General features: G+C 39.0%; 1 protein-coding gene across 6 annotated transcripts in view; it reads right to left on the bottom strand.

Moving 5' to 3' along the window:
- Nucleotides 1-444: 444 nt before the first annotated feature.
- Nucleotides 445-20,246, bottom strand: part of LOC101832752 (zinc finger protein 431-like) — a 30,834-nt gene continuing 11,032 nt past the window's right edge. For 4 of the 6 annotated variants that reach the window (XM_040738016.1, XM_040738014.1, XM_040738017.1 and 1 more), the window contains 3 exons: nt 6,888-7,014; nt 6,621-6,681; nt 445-6,072 (listed from right to left, as the gene is read on the bottom strand). In XM_040738016.1, coding sequence (XP_040593950.1) covers nt 4,479-6,072; nt 6,621-6,681; nt 6,888-6,921 — 1,689 coding nt within the window. In that variant the 5' untranslated portion in view covers nt 6,922-7,014 and the 3' untranslated portion in view covers nt 445-4,478. Of the gene's footprint in view, nt 6,073-6,616; nt 6,682-6,887; nt 7,015-7,356; nt 8,488-20,246 lie in introns of those variants that run through there. The other 2 variants (XM_040738015.1, XM_040738018.1) reach the window with 2 other exon arrangements.

Genomic DNA, 20,246 nt, shown 5'->3' with positions numbered 1-20,246 from the left:
ACAGGCTCTTGCGAGCTTCTTGGGCTCCTTATGAGGACAATGAAGCTGCTGCTTGTCCATGGCCAGGTTGACCCTGGCTATGCGCTCCCTCTCTGCATAAACAAATTCTCATTTTGCATCTACAGCCCTAGCCCACATAAGATTCTCAAGACGTTTGGACCCCAAAGAGAATTGGATCATGGGCCTCTTCCCATCCTTCCATGCAGAACTGTCTGGTTCCACCTCAAGGAAAGTTCTGAATTCTGACTTGAACCTAGGGAAATTCTGACCTTGCCATGGATCTCTGGCTACTAGCAGTGTGTTTGGCTTCCTCCCTTGGTAAGTCCAGGCCTGTTCTCCTGATACTTAGGTGGCTAAGGCCAAGGGGCAGTTCAAAGGCTACAATGTAGGTTCTAGATCAGCCTAGGAAAGTTAGAGACTGTCTCAAAACAGATATACACAATATATTTAACAAAAATTTTTTATTTCTTTGCAGTTTTTGTTTGATTTTGAGATGAGGTCTCAGTGTAGACCATTGTATCAAAATGTCAGCTACATCAATTTTTTCAGCTCAGATTGGTTTCATCCAGTAGAGCAAAAGGTCAGCATTCACCAGGCCTCTGCATAGGAGGGCATGATACTGAAACCAATCATTCTAGCATTAGGAAGTGAAGGCAGAAGCATTATGATTTTAAAGTCAGCCTGAAATTTATGAGCCTGTTTCAAAAAGAAAACATCAAAAGCAATGACTAACAAAAATAGACCAAGACTTGCAACCAAGACTGATGGATATGGTTTGGTTCTTACAATCCACATGGTAGGAGGAGAGGACTGCATCACATAGGCTGTCATCTGATTCCAAATTACACTCTGCATGTGCATGCACAAAGACAAGAATAATGAACTAAACCTTAAGAAAGAGATAAAAACAATCTTGAGATGGTTCCACAGTTCAGTGCCTGGTGTGGAGCACACAGAGAACATTGCTGCTTCACTAAGTTCCAGTATTTTAACATTGCAGACCACAATCCTCCAGCATTTTTTAATTTCATTTTTAATAGTTCTCACTATGTGTTATGGGAGTTTCCTTATACCTTTTCCTTCAGGAAATTTTGTGTGGGCTTCAGTGGAGAATAAGGATATATAAAATGACAGTCTCTTTAAACAAAGTAATTCTTTGGGAAAAATCTCCATCACCATAGAACCATATACTGTGATAACTCTGCCGACTCCCACACAAGAATCCACATTGTGTCTCCCATTACACCAAGAACAGAGAGAACTGGCGACACCTGGTCACAAGGATGAAAGCACACTGGGTAGAAACAACGGGCTCACATCAAGATAGGCATTTAGATACCTTTTTGCCTTAGTAAAAATGCTACGATGGGGTTGATGGCCACGTTCATCCTAGAATCATATGGCTAGACTATTGTGCAATTGTAGAGAATAAAAGGTATAGGTCTTTGAGAATAAACCAGCAGCTATTCTAATTCACCCTCAGATCCTGTCAATCTCCTTCCTTCATCGACTTTATACCTCCTCATTGGGACCTGAACCCCATTGGGGCTGGACTCTGGCAAATATATTAAAAAAAAAACAAAACAAAACAAAAAACCACAGCTCAGTTTCCAGCCCCACATGGCAGCATACATCTTGAATGTCAAAGTTCCAGGGAATCCAACCACCTTTTCTTGCCTTTGTGTGTGGACAGATATGCAGACAGATACACAGGGTCATGGGACAAATATACCTTAAGGAGAGCCTAATGGCAGGAGCCACTCACGTGGAAGAACTCTTCTATCCTCTTATGCCTGGACGCCAGGTCCACCAGCTGACTCTGTAGTTGGCTTTTGTGGTTTGGCACGATGCCCAGACCCCGTACTCCAACCTATACTGGGTTCCACCCACACCTGCACTAGTAGCTCCTGTAATTAGAGGCTTTTCATCCCACCCAGTCCTGCAGCCACTTTTAAAACAGCCACTCAGAGGATTAATATTAGTTATAAACTGTTTGGCCTATTAGCTCAGGCTGATTATTAACTACTCTATACAACTAGATTAACTCATTTTTATATATCTACGTATTGCCATGTGCCTAGGAAGTTACCTTATTTTTTACACGCCTTGCTTTCTTGGTGGTTGGCATCTCTCCGACTCTACACTTCTTCTCCCTGTATCTCTGCTTACATTTCCCATCTGGCTCTATTTTGTTCAGCTATTGGCCAAATCAGCTCCTTTATTAACCAATGGCAATAAAATATATTGACAGCATACAGAGGGACATACCACATAACTTCCCCGTTTCTGTCTAATCAAAAAGAAAGGATACAGTTACAATATTTAGTCTATTTGTATTTGAAAAATTAAAGGAAATACTCTATTCTATCTTTGCAAGTCTAAAGGAAAACTATAATTATAACTAAGTGTTCAACTCCATCAAAGACCACAGAAAGATTCAATATTACCCATGAAACTGAGAAGTGAATTGTAAGCAACTTTCAAAACTCTAAATATGACAGAGTTCTGTAGCACTGAGGCATCCAACTTTAGTCTACAGGCCAGCAAAGCAGGAAATTTGAAGCTGTTCTACCTATATTGGCAGTTTGTCAGTCATTTTTCTCTGTGCCCTGCAGAATGTCTGTCAGACGCTTCCATGAAGTAGGAACCCTGAAGTACTGTCCCATCTTGTTTTGCCAAGTTCGGTAGTCATTTTTTATCTATCCTATATGTTAAGTTTATACAACATACAATCAAGCAGTCCAGACAAGAGCAGTTTCTTATTCAAATGGCTAGCCCTGCCACATTGAAAGCAAATTCCATAAGGAGCTTCTTCGATACACATCATTCTCCCGAGCTAATTGGTATTGTCATGAGCAGACACGTCTCATGGTTGAGAAAAGTCTAAGCTCTTAAAATATTTTAAATGCCATATTCTGTAGGTCTTTGAAGTGTTTGAAGATTACCCATGTGAAGTATATCTTTGTATTACCTTGAAAACTGACATGACTACAAGTTTGACAGACGTGAGTAACTAATAGCTTGAAATTCTTCATTATCCTGACTAGCTTTTAAGGATTAAAACTTCATATTGCATAATTAAACAACCTTTATAGGCATGAGATGTATAGGTAGTGTCTTAAGCAAAAATAGAAACAGATATGCAGTATGATGACAATACTCTTAAATTTGTATCAATATACAAAAATGCATGCCAATGAAAATATGAGATAAATAATGATCTTTACATGTTATATTCCCCTAAGTATAACAAGCATCCATTATCCATCAAATAACCGAAGACCATCCATAAACCCCAACTCTTTGGAATGCAGATGTCGTTTTATGCAAATTACTACCTGCTGTCTGTGGATGAAATATCTTTGGGTGCCTAATAAATTTTTGAGATAATGAACAAGTTCTGGGAGGACCAGTGGTAACCCGTGTTGATAGACATCATCTGTCAGGGTTCAAAAGGTCTCCCTTGACCAAAGCTGGTCCATCTTAACCTGGAACAAATCTACAGCCTCTTGTTTCCTGTGGAATTAAGGCAAAACTGCTTCTCCAAAGTAATCCATCTTTTAATTTACATTTTACAAATATATTTTTGACTTGTTTTAAAGACAAGGCATTTAAAAAATATTTATGTTGGTATCTTTTCTAATTCCATGTCTCCCAGCAGCTGTCTCTTACCCAAAAGTCATTAAAAATTCAAAATAATATATACAATCAACACTCCCTGTGTATTTATCATCTTTATGTGGCTTTATTATCTTATATTATTTCTACTTTCTCCTTTCAGACTTCGACTAAAACTATTTATTTCTTTTTATAACTCTCTATACCCAATTTTTTAGCCTACAAAAAGTTTTCAAACATACTGTGACACATTTAGAGGTTTCTTTTGGTCTGAATCTGTCTTTATTGCATATCTGAAATCACTGAACAAAGTTTTAAATTGGACTGTTGGCCCTACCCAATTTGGCATTCCAATAGGGCAGATGTATATTCACTGAAAGTTCTGGTGATCACATTTCCTCACAAATAAACTTCTCTGTCATTCATTTGTGTTTCTGAGACTATGATTAGAAGTATTTAACTTCAGAATCAAATATCATGATCCAAAAATAATGGGATAACAGGATAAATACCATTTTCTATTGCAAATACATTTATTATTCAAATTATCATGTGTTTCTGTTGTTCTTGCATATAATGTTTACAACTTGAAAAACAGAACATTTTACCTATGGGATGGCTCTACTAATCTTACTGAAGCAGCAGTGAGATAACTCTGGGGGGGGGAATGCATGTGGATTGTAAGGCTTGGCATCATTTATTAATTTCATGGGGATTTTTATCAGTTTGAATGTCTTCTTGATTTTGAAGACTACTTCAATGTGAAAAGGCTGATTAGATTCATAATGTTAGTGTCACCTGATTTCTTTCTTGCCAGAAGACAACTGTTCTATATAAAGTCTTTACCACACTGATTGCATTCACAGAACTTGTCTCCAGTATGAGGTTTCTTCTATTTGAAGGTGAATGTTACTTGAGAAGTCTCTAGCACATTGATTATACCCAGAAGATTTCTCTGTACTATGAATTCTTTCATGCCTGTGAAGATGACTTTTACATGAAAATGCTTTATCACATTGGTTACATTCATAGGGTTTCTCTCCAGTATGAATTCTTTCATGACTGTGAAGATGACTATTGTGTGCAAAGGCTTTACCACATTGATTACATACATAGGGTTTCTCCCCAGTATGAATTCTTTTATGACTGTGAAGATGACTCTTCCTTGCAAAGGCTTTACCACATAGATTGCATTCATACGGTTTCTCAGTTTCATGACTTCTTTCATGAATGAGAAGATTATTTTTCTGTGTAAAGGATTTAGCACTAGGATTATATTCATAAGATTTCCTGCAAATTTGTGTTCTGTCATGACTGAGAAGATTACTCTTTTGTGCAAATGTTTTACCACATCGACTACATTCATAGGGTTTCTCTCCAGTATGTATTCTTTCATGATTTCGAAGATGAACTTTCTGCGTAAAGGTTTTACTACATTGATTACATTCATAGGGTTTCTCTCTATTATGAATTCTTTCATGTATGTAAAGACAACTCCTCTGTGCAAAAGTTTTACCACATTGATTACATTGATAGGGTTTCTCTCCAGTATGAATTCTTACATGATTGTGAAGAGAACTCTTGTGAGCAAAAGCTTTACCACATTGATTACACTGATAGGGTTTCTCTCCAGTATGACTTCTTACATGACTGAGAAGATTGCACTTCTCTACAAAGGCTTTACCACATTGACTACATTCATAAGGTTTCTCTCCATTATGAATTCTTTCATGAATGAGAAGCTTATACTTGTGTGCAAAGGCTTTACCACAATGATTACATCCATAGCGTTTCTCTCCAGTATGACTCTTTTCATGCCGGTGAAGACTACTCTTCTCTGCAAAGGCTTTACCACATTGATTACATCCATAGGGTTTCTCTCGATTATGCCTTCTTTTACATATTTGAAGATAACTGGGACTTGCAAAGATTTTATCATATTGCTGATATTCACAGGTTTTCACTACAGAATGAGGTCTGTGTACTTGATGAAGACTGGGATATGCAGAGACTTTATCATTTTGATTATATTCACAGGGCTTTTCTTCCAAATGAGTTCTTTGATGTAAAGAGGAATCATATCTAATTGCTTTACATTCATAGAGATTCTCATCATTATTAGATATTTTGCGTGTTTGAAGATACCTGTGATGGCTAAACGCTTTAGCAAAAAGCTCACATTTTTCACTTCCTCTTCCCAAATGAGTTTCTTCATGTCTTTGAAAAGAACTGGAAGATAGTGAACCTGTATAGACAAGTGAATTTCCATCTTCCTTGGTCTCATAATGTCTTTCTCCAAAGTGGGAGTGGAAACTTGTATCACAGTCATTATGTTTTCTTATAGTAGTGACCACATCATATCTTCTAATTGCTCCAGAAGAAACAGAGGTAGAAACCTTCTTTCCATGTCCCTGATGTGCACATGGCCTATATCCACAGTGACAGTTGATATGCCTATTAATGGAAGGATATCAAATAAAAGCTTGTCACATTACATTCACAAACTCAAACACTTTATGCCTCAAAGACATAGTATATAGATTCAGGTTTCTACACTACTATAAATTCCTTGTCTCTCATAAAGTGCTCCTCTCACTAAACTATGGTAAGTCACTCAGTAAAGCATATGAAAAACACTAGCTTTAATATGGAAGATTTGCTTATTAATGATCCTGGAATACTGTAATCCCCTATTAATGTGTATATCTTACATGATGATTGAATGGCATGACAGTAAGTGGATGGACAATTCAACATTATGCCACTTATGTGGCTATGATGAAAACTGTGACATCTCTTATGACATTGCATCCTTGTCTTATCCTTAAAGGAATGCTTTCTAAACAGTGATCAGCTACCTGAACTTGAACTACTTGGTGCTGTGATACTGTAATAATCATCACAAACCTGTGCTAATTTACATTGTTGCTATTCTTTAAAAGTTCAGGGAACACTAACATTTCTTCCAAGGTCCATATATATCTGCTTGCACATGCAATTACCTTCCGTGTCTTCCAGAACTTTGACAATGCTCTTCAATACTGTGGTCATTCCATTTGTACCCTAAAATACAGCACCAGAAAATGTATGAGATATATTACTGGAAATCAGGCACAACTGAAATTAGCATCTTTTGTGAATCTTTGAACAATGCCTGATTTACTCACTAGATTCTTTCCCCTTCCCATTCAAAATCACAGAAGAGCAACAATCTCCAAGAAAGGCTTGTCATCTTAAGTTGAAAACTGAGAGAAAGTTCACATTCCTACCTATGGAAGTGAGGTTCCAATAGGTTTCCAGCATCACATCTTTGTAGAGACTCTTCTGGGAAGGATCCAGCAAAGCCCACTCTTCATGAGTGAAGTTCACATGCACATCCTCATAGGTCACTGTGTCCTAAAGTATCCCATAGTGTACATAAGAGAAATGGTGAGACTGACTGTGTTGCAAAAGGGCACATCATTGAGAATATATTTACATAATTCATTGTTTAGTTATAGTCTATCACATGGGTAATAAAACACCAAAGGCAGTCACCAACACACTTTAAACAGAAACACAAAGGATAACCATGCTCTCCATATGTGTGCCCACAAAAGAGAACAGGGAACTGCAGAAGAAATGCCTAGTAATAAATACAGAGAGACATTCAAACAGAACAACACAATAACATCAGCAAATTTCATCAAAATTATTAACATAAAAAGGTATAGACAACATGGGTGTGGTGGGGGCCACCTTTAATCCCAAACCTCAGGGAACCAAGGCAGGTGATACTCTGTGATTTCCAAGTCAGCCTGGTCTATGTAGAGAGTTCCAGGACAGCCAATGGTACATAATGAGACTCTGTCTCAAACTAACAAAAAACAAACTCATGGAAATCATGCAGAGTTTCACTCGAAATTCCTCAATAAAGTTAAAACATTCACTCTAATTCTGTAGTTCTCAATCATAAACTGACTTGACCCCCTTGTAAATTGTAAGAATAATAATTCCTAGGGAGGAAAGCATTGTAGTAAATTACTGACAGACAGATTAAACAACTCTAAAAATTAGTAAAATAAATACTTACCGTAAAAAATCATAAAAATGATAGAGTATATAAAGAAGCATCAACAGATAAGATCACCTATTGCTTTTGAAGAGGTCCTAGATCAGTTCACAGTACTCACTAGAGGTTACCAACTACACCCATCATTAGGTCAAGAAAATCCAATGCTCTCCTCTGACTTCAGAAAATACCAGGAAGACAAGTGATAGTTCATTTACAACCACCTGTAAGTCCAGTCCTAAGAGATCTGACTCTGGTTCCCACCGACACCAGGTATACACATTAGGGCACCAGGAATACACATTATACAGGCATGTAAGAAGGATAACATTCATATACAACAAAATTATTATCCTAATAAAACAAAAAGTATAAAGGGACTGAAGATGTACTCAGTTGGTAACATTCTTGCCTAGCATGCAGGAATTCCTCAGTTTAATTTCTGTTCCATGTAGTGTATGAGGATTAGGATGCCTCTAATCATACCACACGATAGATGGATGTAGTAGAAATAGGACCAGAAGTTGAATATTATTCTTGGGGACATAGGAAAATTGAGGGCAGCCTGGGCTATATGACACACTGCCTTAAGAAACAGGAACACAAAAACAATCATACAAGAATATCCTAGGAAAAAGTAGAGAAAACCATATGGGACACAAGTTCTAGAGTTATGAAAGCCCACAAATCTGGAATAGGTATTGATTTCATACATAGGCAACAGAAATGGCAGCCTGGGTGTGGGAACCAAACTTTGCTGCAAATTTCATGTGTTAATTCAAAGCATCCAGGAAATCTGGGACACCATGAAAAGACCAAACCTAAGAATAATAGGGGACTCAGTAAATATATTCAACAAAATCACAGACGAAAACTTTCCTAGCCTAAAGAAGGACATGTCTGTGTAGATACAAGAAGCTTACAGAACACCAAATAGACTGGAATAAAAAGAAAAGTACCATTGTTACATAATAATCAGAACCCTAAACATACAGGATAATAAAAAACACTAAGAGCAGAATAAAGTTCAAGTATCCTGTGAAGGGAGACCTACTGGAATTATACCCAATTAAGATTTTGAAAGACAGAACATTTTGGACAAACATTTTGCAGATACTAAAAGACCATGGATGTAGCCCTGACTACTATACCCAGCAAAAGTTTCAGTCAACACAGATGGAGAAAACAAGATATTCCATGAGAAACCCAGATTTAAACAATACATATCCACAAATCCAACCCTACAGAACCTACTAAAAGGAAAATTCCGACCCAAGAAAGTTAGCTACATCCACGAAAACACAGGCAATACATGATCCCAAATAGCAAATCCTAAAGGGAAACACACACACACACACACACACACACACACACACACACACACACACACACTACACCAACAATAAAAAAACAAAAAGTAACAATCATTAGTCATTAATATCTCTTAATATCAATGGACTCGATTCACCTATAAAAAGACACAGGCTAACAGAATGCATACAAAAACCGGATCCATCCTTCTGCTGCGTGAAGAAATACAACTCAACTTCAAAGACAGATATTACCTCAGAGTAAAGGGTTGGGAAAACATATACCAATCATATGAACCTAAGAAATAAGTTGGTGTAGCTTCCCTAATATCTACCAAAATAGACTTCAAATTATAAGGATAACTCTCAATTTTGAACATTTATGCCCCCAAAATAAGGACACCCATATTTCTAAAAGAAACATTACTAAAGTTTAAATCACTCATCAAAACCCACAAAGAAATACTGGGAGACTTCAACACTCCACTCACACCAATGGACAAGTCTGCCAGGCAGAAACTTAACAGAGAAATAAGGGAATTAACAGATGTTATGACTCAAATGGGCTTAACAGACACCTACAGAACTTTCCACCCCAAAACAAAATAATGTACCTTCTTCTCAGCAACTCATGAAACCTTCTCTAAAAGTGACCACATACTCTGTCACAAAACATGTCTCCATAGATACAAAAAATTGGAATAACCCTCTGTATCACTTGAATCATCATGGCTTAAATTTATAATACAACAACAACACAAATTACAGAAAGCCTACAAACTCATGGAAACCAAATAATGCTCAACTGAATCACCACTGGGTCAAGGAAGAAATTAAAGACTTCTTAGAATTCAATGAAAATGAGTGCACAATATATCCAAACTTGGGTGATACTGTGAAAGCAGTGCTAAGAGGTAAGTTCATAGCACTAAGTGCCTACATAAAGGAACTGCTCACACTAATGACTTAACAGCACACCTGAAAGGTGTAGAAAAAAATAAACTCTCAGGAGGAATGAAATAATCAAATTGAGGGCTGAAATCAATAAAAAAGGAAGAGAACAATACAAAAAAAATCAATGATTTGGTGCTTTGAGAAAATCAAAAGCTATAGACAAAGCTTTATCCAAAGTAACAAAAAGACAAAGAGAGAATAACCAAGTCAACAAAATCAGAAATGAAAAGAACACATAATTACAGACACCAAGGAAATCCAGACAATCATTCAGCCATACTTCAAAAACCTGTACTCCACAAAATTGTTAAATCTAAAAGAAGACAATTTTCTGGACAAGTTCCACATACCCAAATTAAATCAAAACCAGATAAACAACTTAAATACACTTATAACCCCTGAGGAAATAGACACAATCATTAAAAGTCTTTAAAAAAAAAAAAAAAAACCCAGGGCCAGACGGTTTCAGTGCAGAATTCTACAAGAATTTCACTGAAAGAGCTAATACAATACTCTACAAACTGTTTCACACAATGAAAACTGGAAGAACAATGCCAAACTCTTTGTATGAGGCTACAGTTGCCCCGATACCCAAACCTAACAAATATACAACAAAGAATGAAAATTGCAGACCAATCTCCCTTATGAACACTGATGAAAAATAATCAATAAAATACTAGCAAACCTGATGTAACGGGGTTCTGTTGGTTTACCAAGGGAGGAGGGACATAGTTCTAGCTCCTGGGTAGATTTCTTCATGCCCTGTGGAATGCCATTGCCAAAATGAGGATGGAAACTCATCCACCAGTTTCCTTTCCTCATTCTTGTTGCACCCGATTTTAGGATCCAAAACTTTTGCTTTTTCTGACAAGTTGTGCCTTTCCTACTGGGATTGCTAAGTGAAGCCTGTGATACCTGCTTGCAGGTTAGCCTGTTCAGCTGTTTACACTGTGAAGTGGATATTGTTACAGAGAACACACCAGCCATGGCTTTCTCACACCCTGTGAATGAATGTGTGAAATAATCTGTAGTTTTACCTGCTGATACTGTCTATCCAAAGACAAATTTTGAATGTATTTTTCAACACCCCACCCCCAAAATGTACTGGCAAACCAAAATCAAGAACCCATCAAAAAAGTCATCCACCATGATCAAGTAGGATTCATCCCAGATATGCAGGGTGGGTTCAACATATGAAATTCTGTCAATGTACTCCACCATATAAAGAAACTGAAAGAAAGAATAAAAAAAAAAAAACATGATCATCTCATTAGAGGTTGAAAAAGCCTTCAACAAAAGCCAACAACCCTTCATGATAAAGCTCTTGGAGAAATCATGGATTCAAGGAACATACCTAAACATAATAAAGGCAATGGTCAGCAAGCCAACAGCCAACATCAAACTAAATGGAGAGAACTCAAAGCCATTCAACTAAAATCATGAACAAGACAAGGCTGTCACTTCTCTACATAGTTATCCAATGGAGTAAAAAGTTCTAACTAGAGCAATAAGACAACAAAAGGAGACCAAGAAGAAAGAAATTGGAAAAGAAGTCAAACTTTCACTATTTGTAGGTGATAGGTTAGTATACATAAGTGGCTCCCAATATTCTACCAGGGAAATACTACAGTCGGTAAACACCTTCACTAATGTGGTTGGATAAAATATTAACTCAAAAAAATCAATAGCTCTGTGGTGATATCTTGCTTGTAACAATAAAGCCTGTCTGAAGGTTAGAGAACAGAGCTTGCCACTAGCTAACCATAGAGGTTTGGAGGTCTGTACAGACAGGAAGTGAGGTAGCTGGGCAGAAACAGGATATTCAGGGAGACACAGGAACTCGCTCTCTTGTCTGTTGAGACACTAATGAGGTAAGGTATAGAAGTGATTTGATCCTTCTCTCTGACCTCTATATCTGACTCTGGGTTTTATCAAGAACTCTATTTAAATTTCAAAAAGGAGGATATGTGATGATATCTTTCTTGTATAAATAAAGCATGTCTGAAGGTCAGAGAATGGAGCTTGTCACTAGCTAACCATAGTGGTTTCTCGTGCGTATTAGCCAAAATAATTATGCAAATAAAGAAACTTCTGGAGGTATCACCATCCCAAACTTCACGTTCTATTATACAGCTATAGTAATAAAAACAGCTTGGTACTGGCATAAAAACAGACATGTGAGCTAATGGAATTGAACTGAAGACTCTGATATCAATCCACACACCAATGAACAACTGAGTTTTGACAAAGAAGCCAAAATGGAACTATTGAAAAAGAGAAAGCATCTTCAATAAATGGTGACAGAACAACTGGATGTCAACATGTAGGAGAATGAAAACAGATCCATATCCATCCCCATGCACAAAACTCAAGTGCAAGTGCAATAAAGACATAAATGCAGTTGCACTGAACCTGACAGAAGAGAAAGTGGGAAATAGCCTTGAATGCATGGCACAGGACACAACTTCCTGAATGTAACACCAGTAGCACAGACCCTGAGAGCAACAAAGAATAAATGGGACCTCATGAAACCTAGAAGCTTCTGTAAGGGAAAGAACCTTGTCATTAATACAAAACGGCAGCCTACATAATGGGAAAGTATCTTTACCAACCCCACTCAAAACACAAGTAATCCAATTAAAAATGTGGTAGAGATTGAAACACAGAAATCTCAAAAGACAAATCTCAAATGAACCAAAGGAATTTAAGGACTTGCTCAACATACTTAGCCATGAGAGAAATGCAAATCAAAACAACTCTGAGATACCATCTGACTCCTGTCAGAATGGCTGAGATCTAAAACACTAATGAAAGCTTATGCTGGAGAGGATGTGGAATAAGAGAATACTTCTCCATTGCTGGTGGGAGTGCAAACTTCTACAGCCACTTTGGAAATCAGTATGGCTGTTTCTCAGAAAATTGGGAATCAATGAACCTCAAGACCCAGCAATACCACTCTTGGGCATATACCCAAAGGATGCTCAATCATACTACAAGGACACTTGCTCAACTATGTTCATAACAGCATTATTTATAATAGCCAGAACTTGGAACCAACCTAGATGCCCCTTAAACAAAGGATTATTACTCACCAGTAAAAATAAATGACATCATGAAATATGCAGGCAAATGGATGGAACTAGAAAAAAAAATCCATCCTGAGTGAGGCAATCTAGACCTAAAAAGACACAGTATGTATTCACTCAGAAGTGGCTAGTAGATGTAAAGAAAAGGATAACCAAGCTACAATTCACAATGCCAGAGAAGCTAGGTAACAAGAAGGAACAGAAGAGGGACATGAGTGGATCACCCTAGGAAGGAGAAATAGACAAGACCTCCCGGGTAAACTAGGGGGAGGGGGAGGGGAAGAGGAGAGGACAGGGGGTGCCATCATGAGGGGATGTGATTATTGAGTTGGAGGAGAGATGGAGAGGAAGAGAAATGAAATATCTTGATAGAGGGAGCCATTAAGGGGTTAATGAGAAACTTGGTGCTAGAGAAATCCCCAGGAATCCACAAGGAGGATGCCAGCCAAGACTCCTAGCAATGGTGTAGAGGGTGTCTGAACAGGTCTTGTCCTGTAACCAGATTGGTGACTACCCTAATTGTGATTATAGAACATATATCAGTAACTTATAGAAGCAGATGCAGAGATTCACAGCCAAGTATTGGGCAAATCACGTGGATTCCAGGGAAGGAGAGGGAGGAGGGATTATATGAGCAATAAGGGTGAAAATCATGATGGCAAAACCCACAGAGACAGCTCACCTGAGCTAGTGGGAGCTCATGGACTCTGGAATGACAGCTGGGGGAGCCTGCATGGGACCAAACTAGGTCTTCTGAATGTGGGTGACAGCTGTGTGGCTTGATCTTATTGTCAGGTCCCTGGTAGTGGTACCAGGATTTATCCCTGGTGCATGAACTAGCTTTTTGGAGCCCATTCCCTATGGTGAGACACCTTGCTCATCCTTGATGCAGATGGGAGGGGCTTGGTCCTTTCTCAATTTGATGTGCCAGGCTTTGTTGACTCCCCATGGGAAGCCTTACCTTCTCTGAGGAGGGGATGGGGGTGGGGGGTGATAGGAGAGCAGGAGAACAGGAGGGAGAGGGAAATATTGGTGGTATATAAAATGAAAGAAAAATTAAAAAAAGAACTACTACAGCAGGTTAAATCAATTATTGACTCTCACACACTGGTAATAGGAGATATTGACACTCTGCTCTCAACTATGATAGGAAATCCAGAGAAAAACTAAACAAAGAAATACTGGACCTAAATGATAGTTATAGAACATTTAACCCAAACACAAATGAATACACCTACATCTCAACACTATAAATAGGATCCAATCTTTACCACAGTGAACTCCACGACGGTCGGGCCATTCAGGCTATAAAGCACTGCACACATGATACCCTACAAGCCAAAACTAAAAACAAAGACCTAATCCACCAAAGTCATTATTCATATTAACTGAATTAAGTCAAATCAGAACATAACTTTTTATGCTTAAAAACTGAGGAATGGGACTACACTGGGATCCTAAATACTTAATGTAGTCCTAAGCCAAATATCAGACACTGTATTGCCTTAAATCTGTGCCTGAGATGTCTATTCTTGTGAATACCCACAATTGTTTGGCAGGGTATAAGTTTAATCCAAGAAATTAGTAATCCTATATAAAGATGATAAACGGGCTGAAAAAAAAATCAGAGAAATATCATCCTTCACAATAGCCACAAGCAACATAAAATATCTTGGGGGTAACTCTAACCCAACAAGTGAAAGACCTGTATGACAAGAACTTTAAGTATTTAAAGAAAGAAATGAGAGACGTCAGAAAATGGACAGATCTCCCATGCTCTTGGAGAGGTAGGATCACCATAGTAAAAATGCCAATGCAATCCCCATCAAATTCTTCACAGACCTTGAATGAACAATATTCAACTTCATATGGAAAACAAAAAACCCAGGATAGTCAAAACAATCCTGTACAATAAAGCAATTTCAGGAGGCATCACCATCCCTGAATTCAAGCTCTAGTATACAGCAAGAATAATGAAAACAGCAGGGTATTGGCACAAAAACAGAGAGGTGGCCCAACGGAATCCAATTGAAGCCCCTGATACAAATCCAAACACCTATGAACACCTAACTTTTGACAAAGAAGCTAAAAATATACAATGGAGAGAAAAATGCATCTTTAACAAATGGGGCCGGCATAACTGGATGCTGACATATAGAAGAACACAAATATATCCTTATCTATACCATGCATAAAACTCAAATCCCAATGATTAAATGAAGCCACACAGCATCTAGGGAGAGAAAGTGGGAAGCACCCTTGAATACATTGGCCCGGGAGATCACTTCATGACTGTAACACCAGCAGCATAGACACTAAGATTGCCAGCTTAAAATGGGACCTCCTCAAACTGAGAAGTTTCTGTAAGGCAAAGGAGTAAGTCAACAAGACAAAATGGCAGCCTACAGAAGGGGAAAAGATATTCACCAACACCACATTTGACAGAGGATTGAACTCCAAACTATACAAAGAACTCAAAGTACTAGACAATAAATACCAAATAATCCAATTAAAAAATAGGGCACAGATATAAATAGAGAATTTGAAACAGAGGATTCTCAAATGGAAGGGAAGGATCTTAAGGAATTGCTCAACACCCTTAATCATCAGGGAAATGCAAATGAAAACAACTCTGAGATACCATCTTAAACCTGTCAGAATGGCTCATGCTGGAGGTGATGTAAGAGGAAAACTCCTCCACTACTGGTGGGAGTGCAAAGTTGTGTAGCCACTTTGGAAATCATTATGGCGGTTTCTCGGAAAATTGGGAGTTAATCCACTTCAAGACCCACCAATACCACTTAGGCAAATATCCAAAGGGTGCACACTCATACCACAAGGACATACGTTCACAGCAGCATTATTTGTAAAAGCCAGAACCTGGAAGGAAACTAGATGCTCTTCAACCAAAGAATGGATAAAGAAAATGTGGTACATATACACAATGGGGTACAACTTGTAGGTAAAAAAAATCGATGTCTTGAAATTCGCAGACAAATTGATGGAACTAGAGGAAACCATCTTAACTGAGGTAACCCAGACACAGGAAGACAAATAAGGCATGTAGTCACATACAACTGGATATTAGACATAAAGCCTACAGTCCACAACCCCAGAGAAGCCAAAAAACAAAGAGGATCCTAATTGGAACAGAGACATGGACACCACCACCCCAAGGGGAAACAGACAAGATCAACTGAGTAAATCGGGAATGTGGGGGAGGGAAGGGTAGTAGGAGAGTGGGGAAGTTATGGGAGAGGGCAACTTGAGGGATCAGGAAAGTTGAGTTGAGAGAAGGCCAGACAGGGAGAGCAAGGGAAGATACCCTGACAGAGGGAGCTACTGTGGGGTTAGTGAGAAACCTGGCACTAGGGAAATTCCCAGGAACCCACAAGGATGACCCCATCGAAGAATGCACCAGTATTCAGAGTGATGACTAACTCAATTGCCCTCAAAGAGCCTTCATCCAGCAACGATGGAAACAGATGCAGAGATCCACAGCCAGGCACTGGACCGAACTCCTGGAGTCCAGTTGTAGAGCTGAAGGAGCAATAATATGAGCAAAGGGGTCAAGACCATGTTGGGGAAACCCACAGAAACAGCTGACCCGAGCAAGTGGGAACTCACTGACTCCAGACTAACAGCTGGAGAAACTGTGCAAGACCAAAGCAGGACCCCTGAACTTGGGTGACAGTTGGGAAGTGTATGGAGTCACTGGCAATGGGACCAGTACTTATCCCTAGTACATGAACTTGGGACCCATTCCCTAAGGAGCGATACCTTGCTCAGCTTAGATGCAAGGGGGAGGGCCTCAGTCCTAAAAATGATGTGACAAACTTTGATGATCCTCCATGGGAGGCCTCACCCTGTCTGAGGAGTGGATGGGGTAGGGTGGGGAGATGGTGGGGAAGTGGGAGCACTGGAGGGAGAGGGAACTGGGATTGGTACGTAAAAGATTGTTTTAAAAAAGGATCAGTGTACAATCGGTACGCAGAAGCAGGCGGATCTCTGTGAGTTCGAGGCCAGGCTGGACCGACAGCCTCCAAAACAATACAGAGAAACCCTGTCTCGTAAAAAAGATCAGTGTAGACTTTGCCACTTGGTCCCACCACCCTAAGTCCCAAATAGGGACTTATATTAATTATAAATTGATTGGCCGATGGCTTAGGCTCCTTACTGGCTAACTCCCACTTAATTATTAACTCATGTATTTCTACATGGTGTTATCTTGCTGGAGATAATGCCTAGTATCCTATCTTCCTGGTAGCTACATGGTGTCTCTTTGGAGGCTCAATCTCCCCACTCTCTCCTCAGAATTCTCCACATCTGGTAGCACCCCTATACTTCCTGCCTGGCTACTGGTCAATCAGTGTTCTATTCATCAACCAATAAGAGAAACATATATACAGAAAGACATCCCCCATTATCTCCTCTTTTCTATTTCATGAGACTCTTAATGTAAGGGTCGGGGGTTCATGCCCTACGTTGGGCACCAAAATGTAAGCAGAGTTCTTAATTGGTCTACGTAACAAAAAGACAGAGTCAGATATAGAGGGAAATGCTGAGAGATTAGAGAGAAGGGGCAAGCCACAGCACACATTACCTCCTTAGCATCTCAGCAGACAGGAGAGGGGGTTCCTGTTTCTCCCTGCTGATATCCTATTTCCGCTCAGCTACCTCACTTCCTGCCTGTACAGACCTCCACACCTCTATGGTTAGCTAGTGGCAAGCTCCATTCTTTGGCACTCAGACAGGCTTGATTTCTACAAGCTAGATATCACCACAGATCAGGAAGTGGGGGAATGGCTCACAAGGAAAAGCACATTTACTCTGGAAAGCATCACTTTGAGTTCAGCATTGTTTCCACTGAGGGGACCCTGGCCCAGTCCCTTGTCCTATCTCCCGCTGATGGCGACTCTTGCTTGTTCACTTGATTACGTTTGGAAAGAACTAAAAGACCAACATGGAGGGCACACCTGTGAGGTGTCTTTGCTTGATTCGAAGGAGGCAGATCCACTCCTAATATTCAATGTGAGGAGGAGCAATTTGGGAAGGACCTTGGGGGAGGAGGGGTTGCCATTTATACTTCCCTTCATGTAGGTTATCAAGGTTTAAAAGTGATAGGTTATTACACTTATTTTGCTCAGCAAATTTCTGCAACTGAACAATAGAATTCAAGAGGTCTTCCTGAGAACTGTCGATGATTCTCAGCAGTTACTAGATCCTGTAACCTTTGCAGCCACGTGGGGTCTTTTACTGCATATTCCAGGATTACTCACTGGAATACAAAGAGAAGACTCAAGAATGGCCTCTGAATGGTATACATGCAAACATCACACCAAACACATTAGCAGAAGTTAATACAGAGACGGGTGAATTGCACAGCAGTTTTACAAAATACAACTACTATAGATTATGTGTTACTCAAGCATAATCTTGGTTGTACTGTTTTAAAGTCAGATTGTCCCCCATACTACTAACAGTCAAATTAATGACCTACACAACTGAGATAGACAGATCTTTCCAGTGACTTTTGAGTTACCTTCCTAGTTACGATGACTTGGTCCTCTGCTAACTATGCTTATCATTCTCTTATGATTGCCTGTATTAAATTTACTAGCAATAAAGCAATCCATTCTCCTATGGCCTCTATTACGGCCACTGTTTTAATCTTTAAAACCTTAGAAAATGGGAGGTGTAAAGTCACTAGTCTTGTATGCACAGAGAAGCACTGAGAGAACCAAGAATGTTAATCGTACAGGGTGTCTTGTCAACAGAGGAGAGGAAATCAAATACCTCCAGAAATCTGAGAGTGCATTTTGGTAATGACCTAGTGAATATTTTGCTATCTGCAGCAACATACTTCACCATAATTCCCCAGGATAATTATTCCAGACTGTTTCCTCCCTATACCATTTTAAGGGAGATACCACATGCACTCTAAGGCCTACTGACCTCTATGCTATATTGTATAGGGACCACATTCGATTCTAGGTCTTTCTGAGATAGAACCCAACCTCATGTTTGCATGTGTTGTGCAAAACTTTTTCTCTGTATTCATATGTTAACCTTTATTATTTACTGGAATTCAAATGACTATGGGAATTACCATTGCCTGGAGGTCCTTTTCCTTTCCATATACTATATATACCTACAATAAACTGCCTGGTATTAGACTCACTAAGATTGACATAATCGACCTGCACTGGGTTTTCATTCTCATCTCTTCCTGTGTTCGATTCCTTGTCTGACACCTGCATGCATTGATATAGGACTACTCCAGCATTGGCAACTATGGCAGTAACAGCAGTAATTCTCAACATAAGGGCTATAAGTCATCAAACCATTCTTTTAGTCCTTTTCTTCATTTGACCCAAAATATGATGATGGAGAGACATTGAGAAAGACTCTTCCCTGGTCTGATACATCTGTACAGGCATCAAACACCAATTTGAGCTCAAAGTACATAAAAGCTCTAGAACTCAAAGTTATAGGAATACTAGCATTTAAAAATGTATATAAAGAAAAGCTGGAACAAGACATATATCCCTTAGATTGATTCAAAGTAGTTTCCCATGCAAAAACAAATAAAGAAGACAAACGCATGACATAATAGTATGACCCCACTTTTTTGTTTTTTACAAGAGGATATAGTCTCATTGTTAGGAGTCTTTTTCCATATAATCCCCTTTCGAAGCTAAATGTTATCCAATGCTGATACTATTTGGTAGATTCTATTGAGTAGCTCCTCCCTCTATATGAGGAGAGGAAAGGAACTTCCCATACCTCAGGCTCATTACTATGGATGGTGATGGCATCATTATTATTACTTCTTTGCTTTCCCATTTGGTGTGAGCAGAAGCTACATGGATCTAATCTGTGACACAGCCACAGGGAATATTAATAAGACCTTGGAACTCTGGTCCTCTACGTTGTTCCCAATGATCTATTCACTTAATGCTGAGACAAAAGGAGTGTCGCCAGGGGGAAAGTGAGGTGGAATGAAAAGATTGTTAGTCATATTCCCTTTAAACCCTTTAGCTACTGATGTGAATACGTTCTTCTCACTTCATTTGTTGTTACATTATGAATAACAGACAACTATCCCCTAGATGTTTCACACAATGAACTTCATGTTCAATACAGCAAGGAAGGGCTTCCATCCCTATATCATGAGATGAGATAAAATTTAAAAGCTCTTGGGAAACAAAGGATCTCTACTGTCAT

The sequence above is a fragment of the Mesocricetus auratus genome, unplaced genomic scaffold (assembly GCF_017639785.1).
Source record: "Mesocricetus auratus isolate SY011 unplaced genomic scaffold, BCM_Maur_2.0 Super-Scaffold_100676, whole genome shotgun sequence".
NCBI classification, from domain to species: domain Eukaryota; kingdom Metazoa; phylum Chordata; class Mammalia; order Rodentia; family Cricetidae; genus Mesocricetus; species Mesocricetus auratus.
This window is presented reverse-complemented; position numbering and strand designations above follow the sequence as displayed.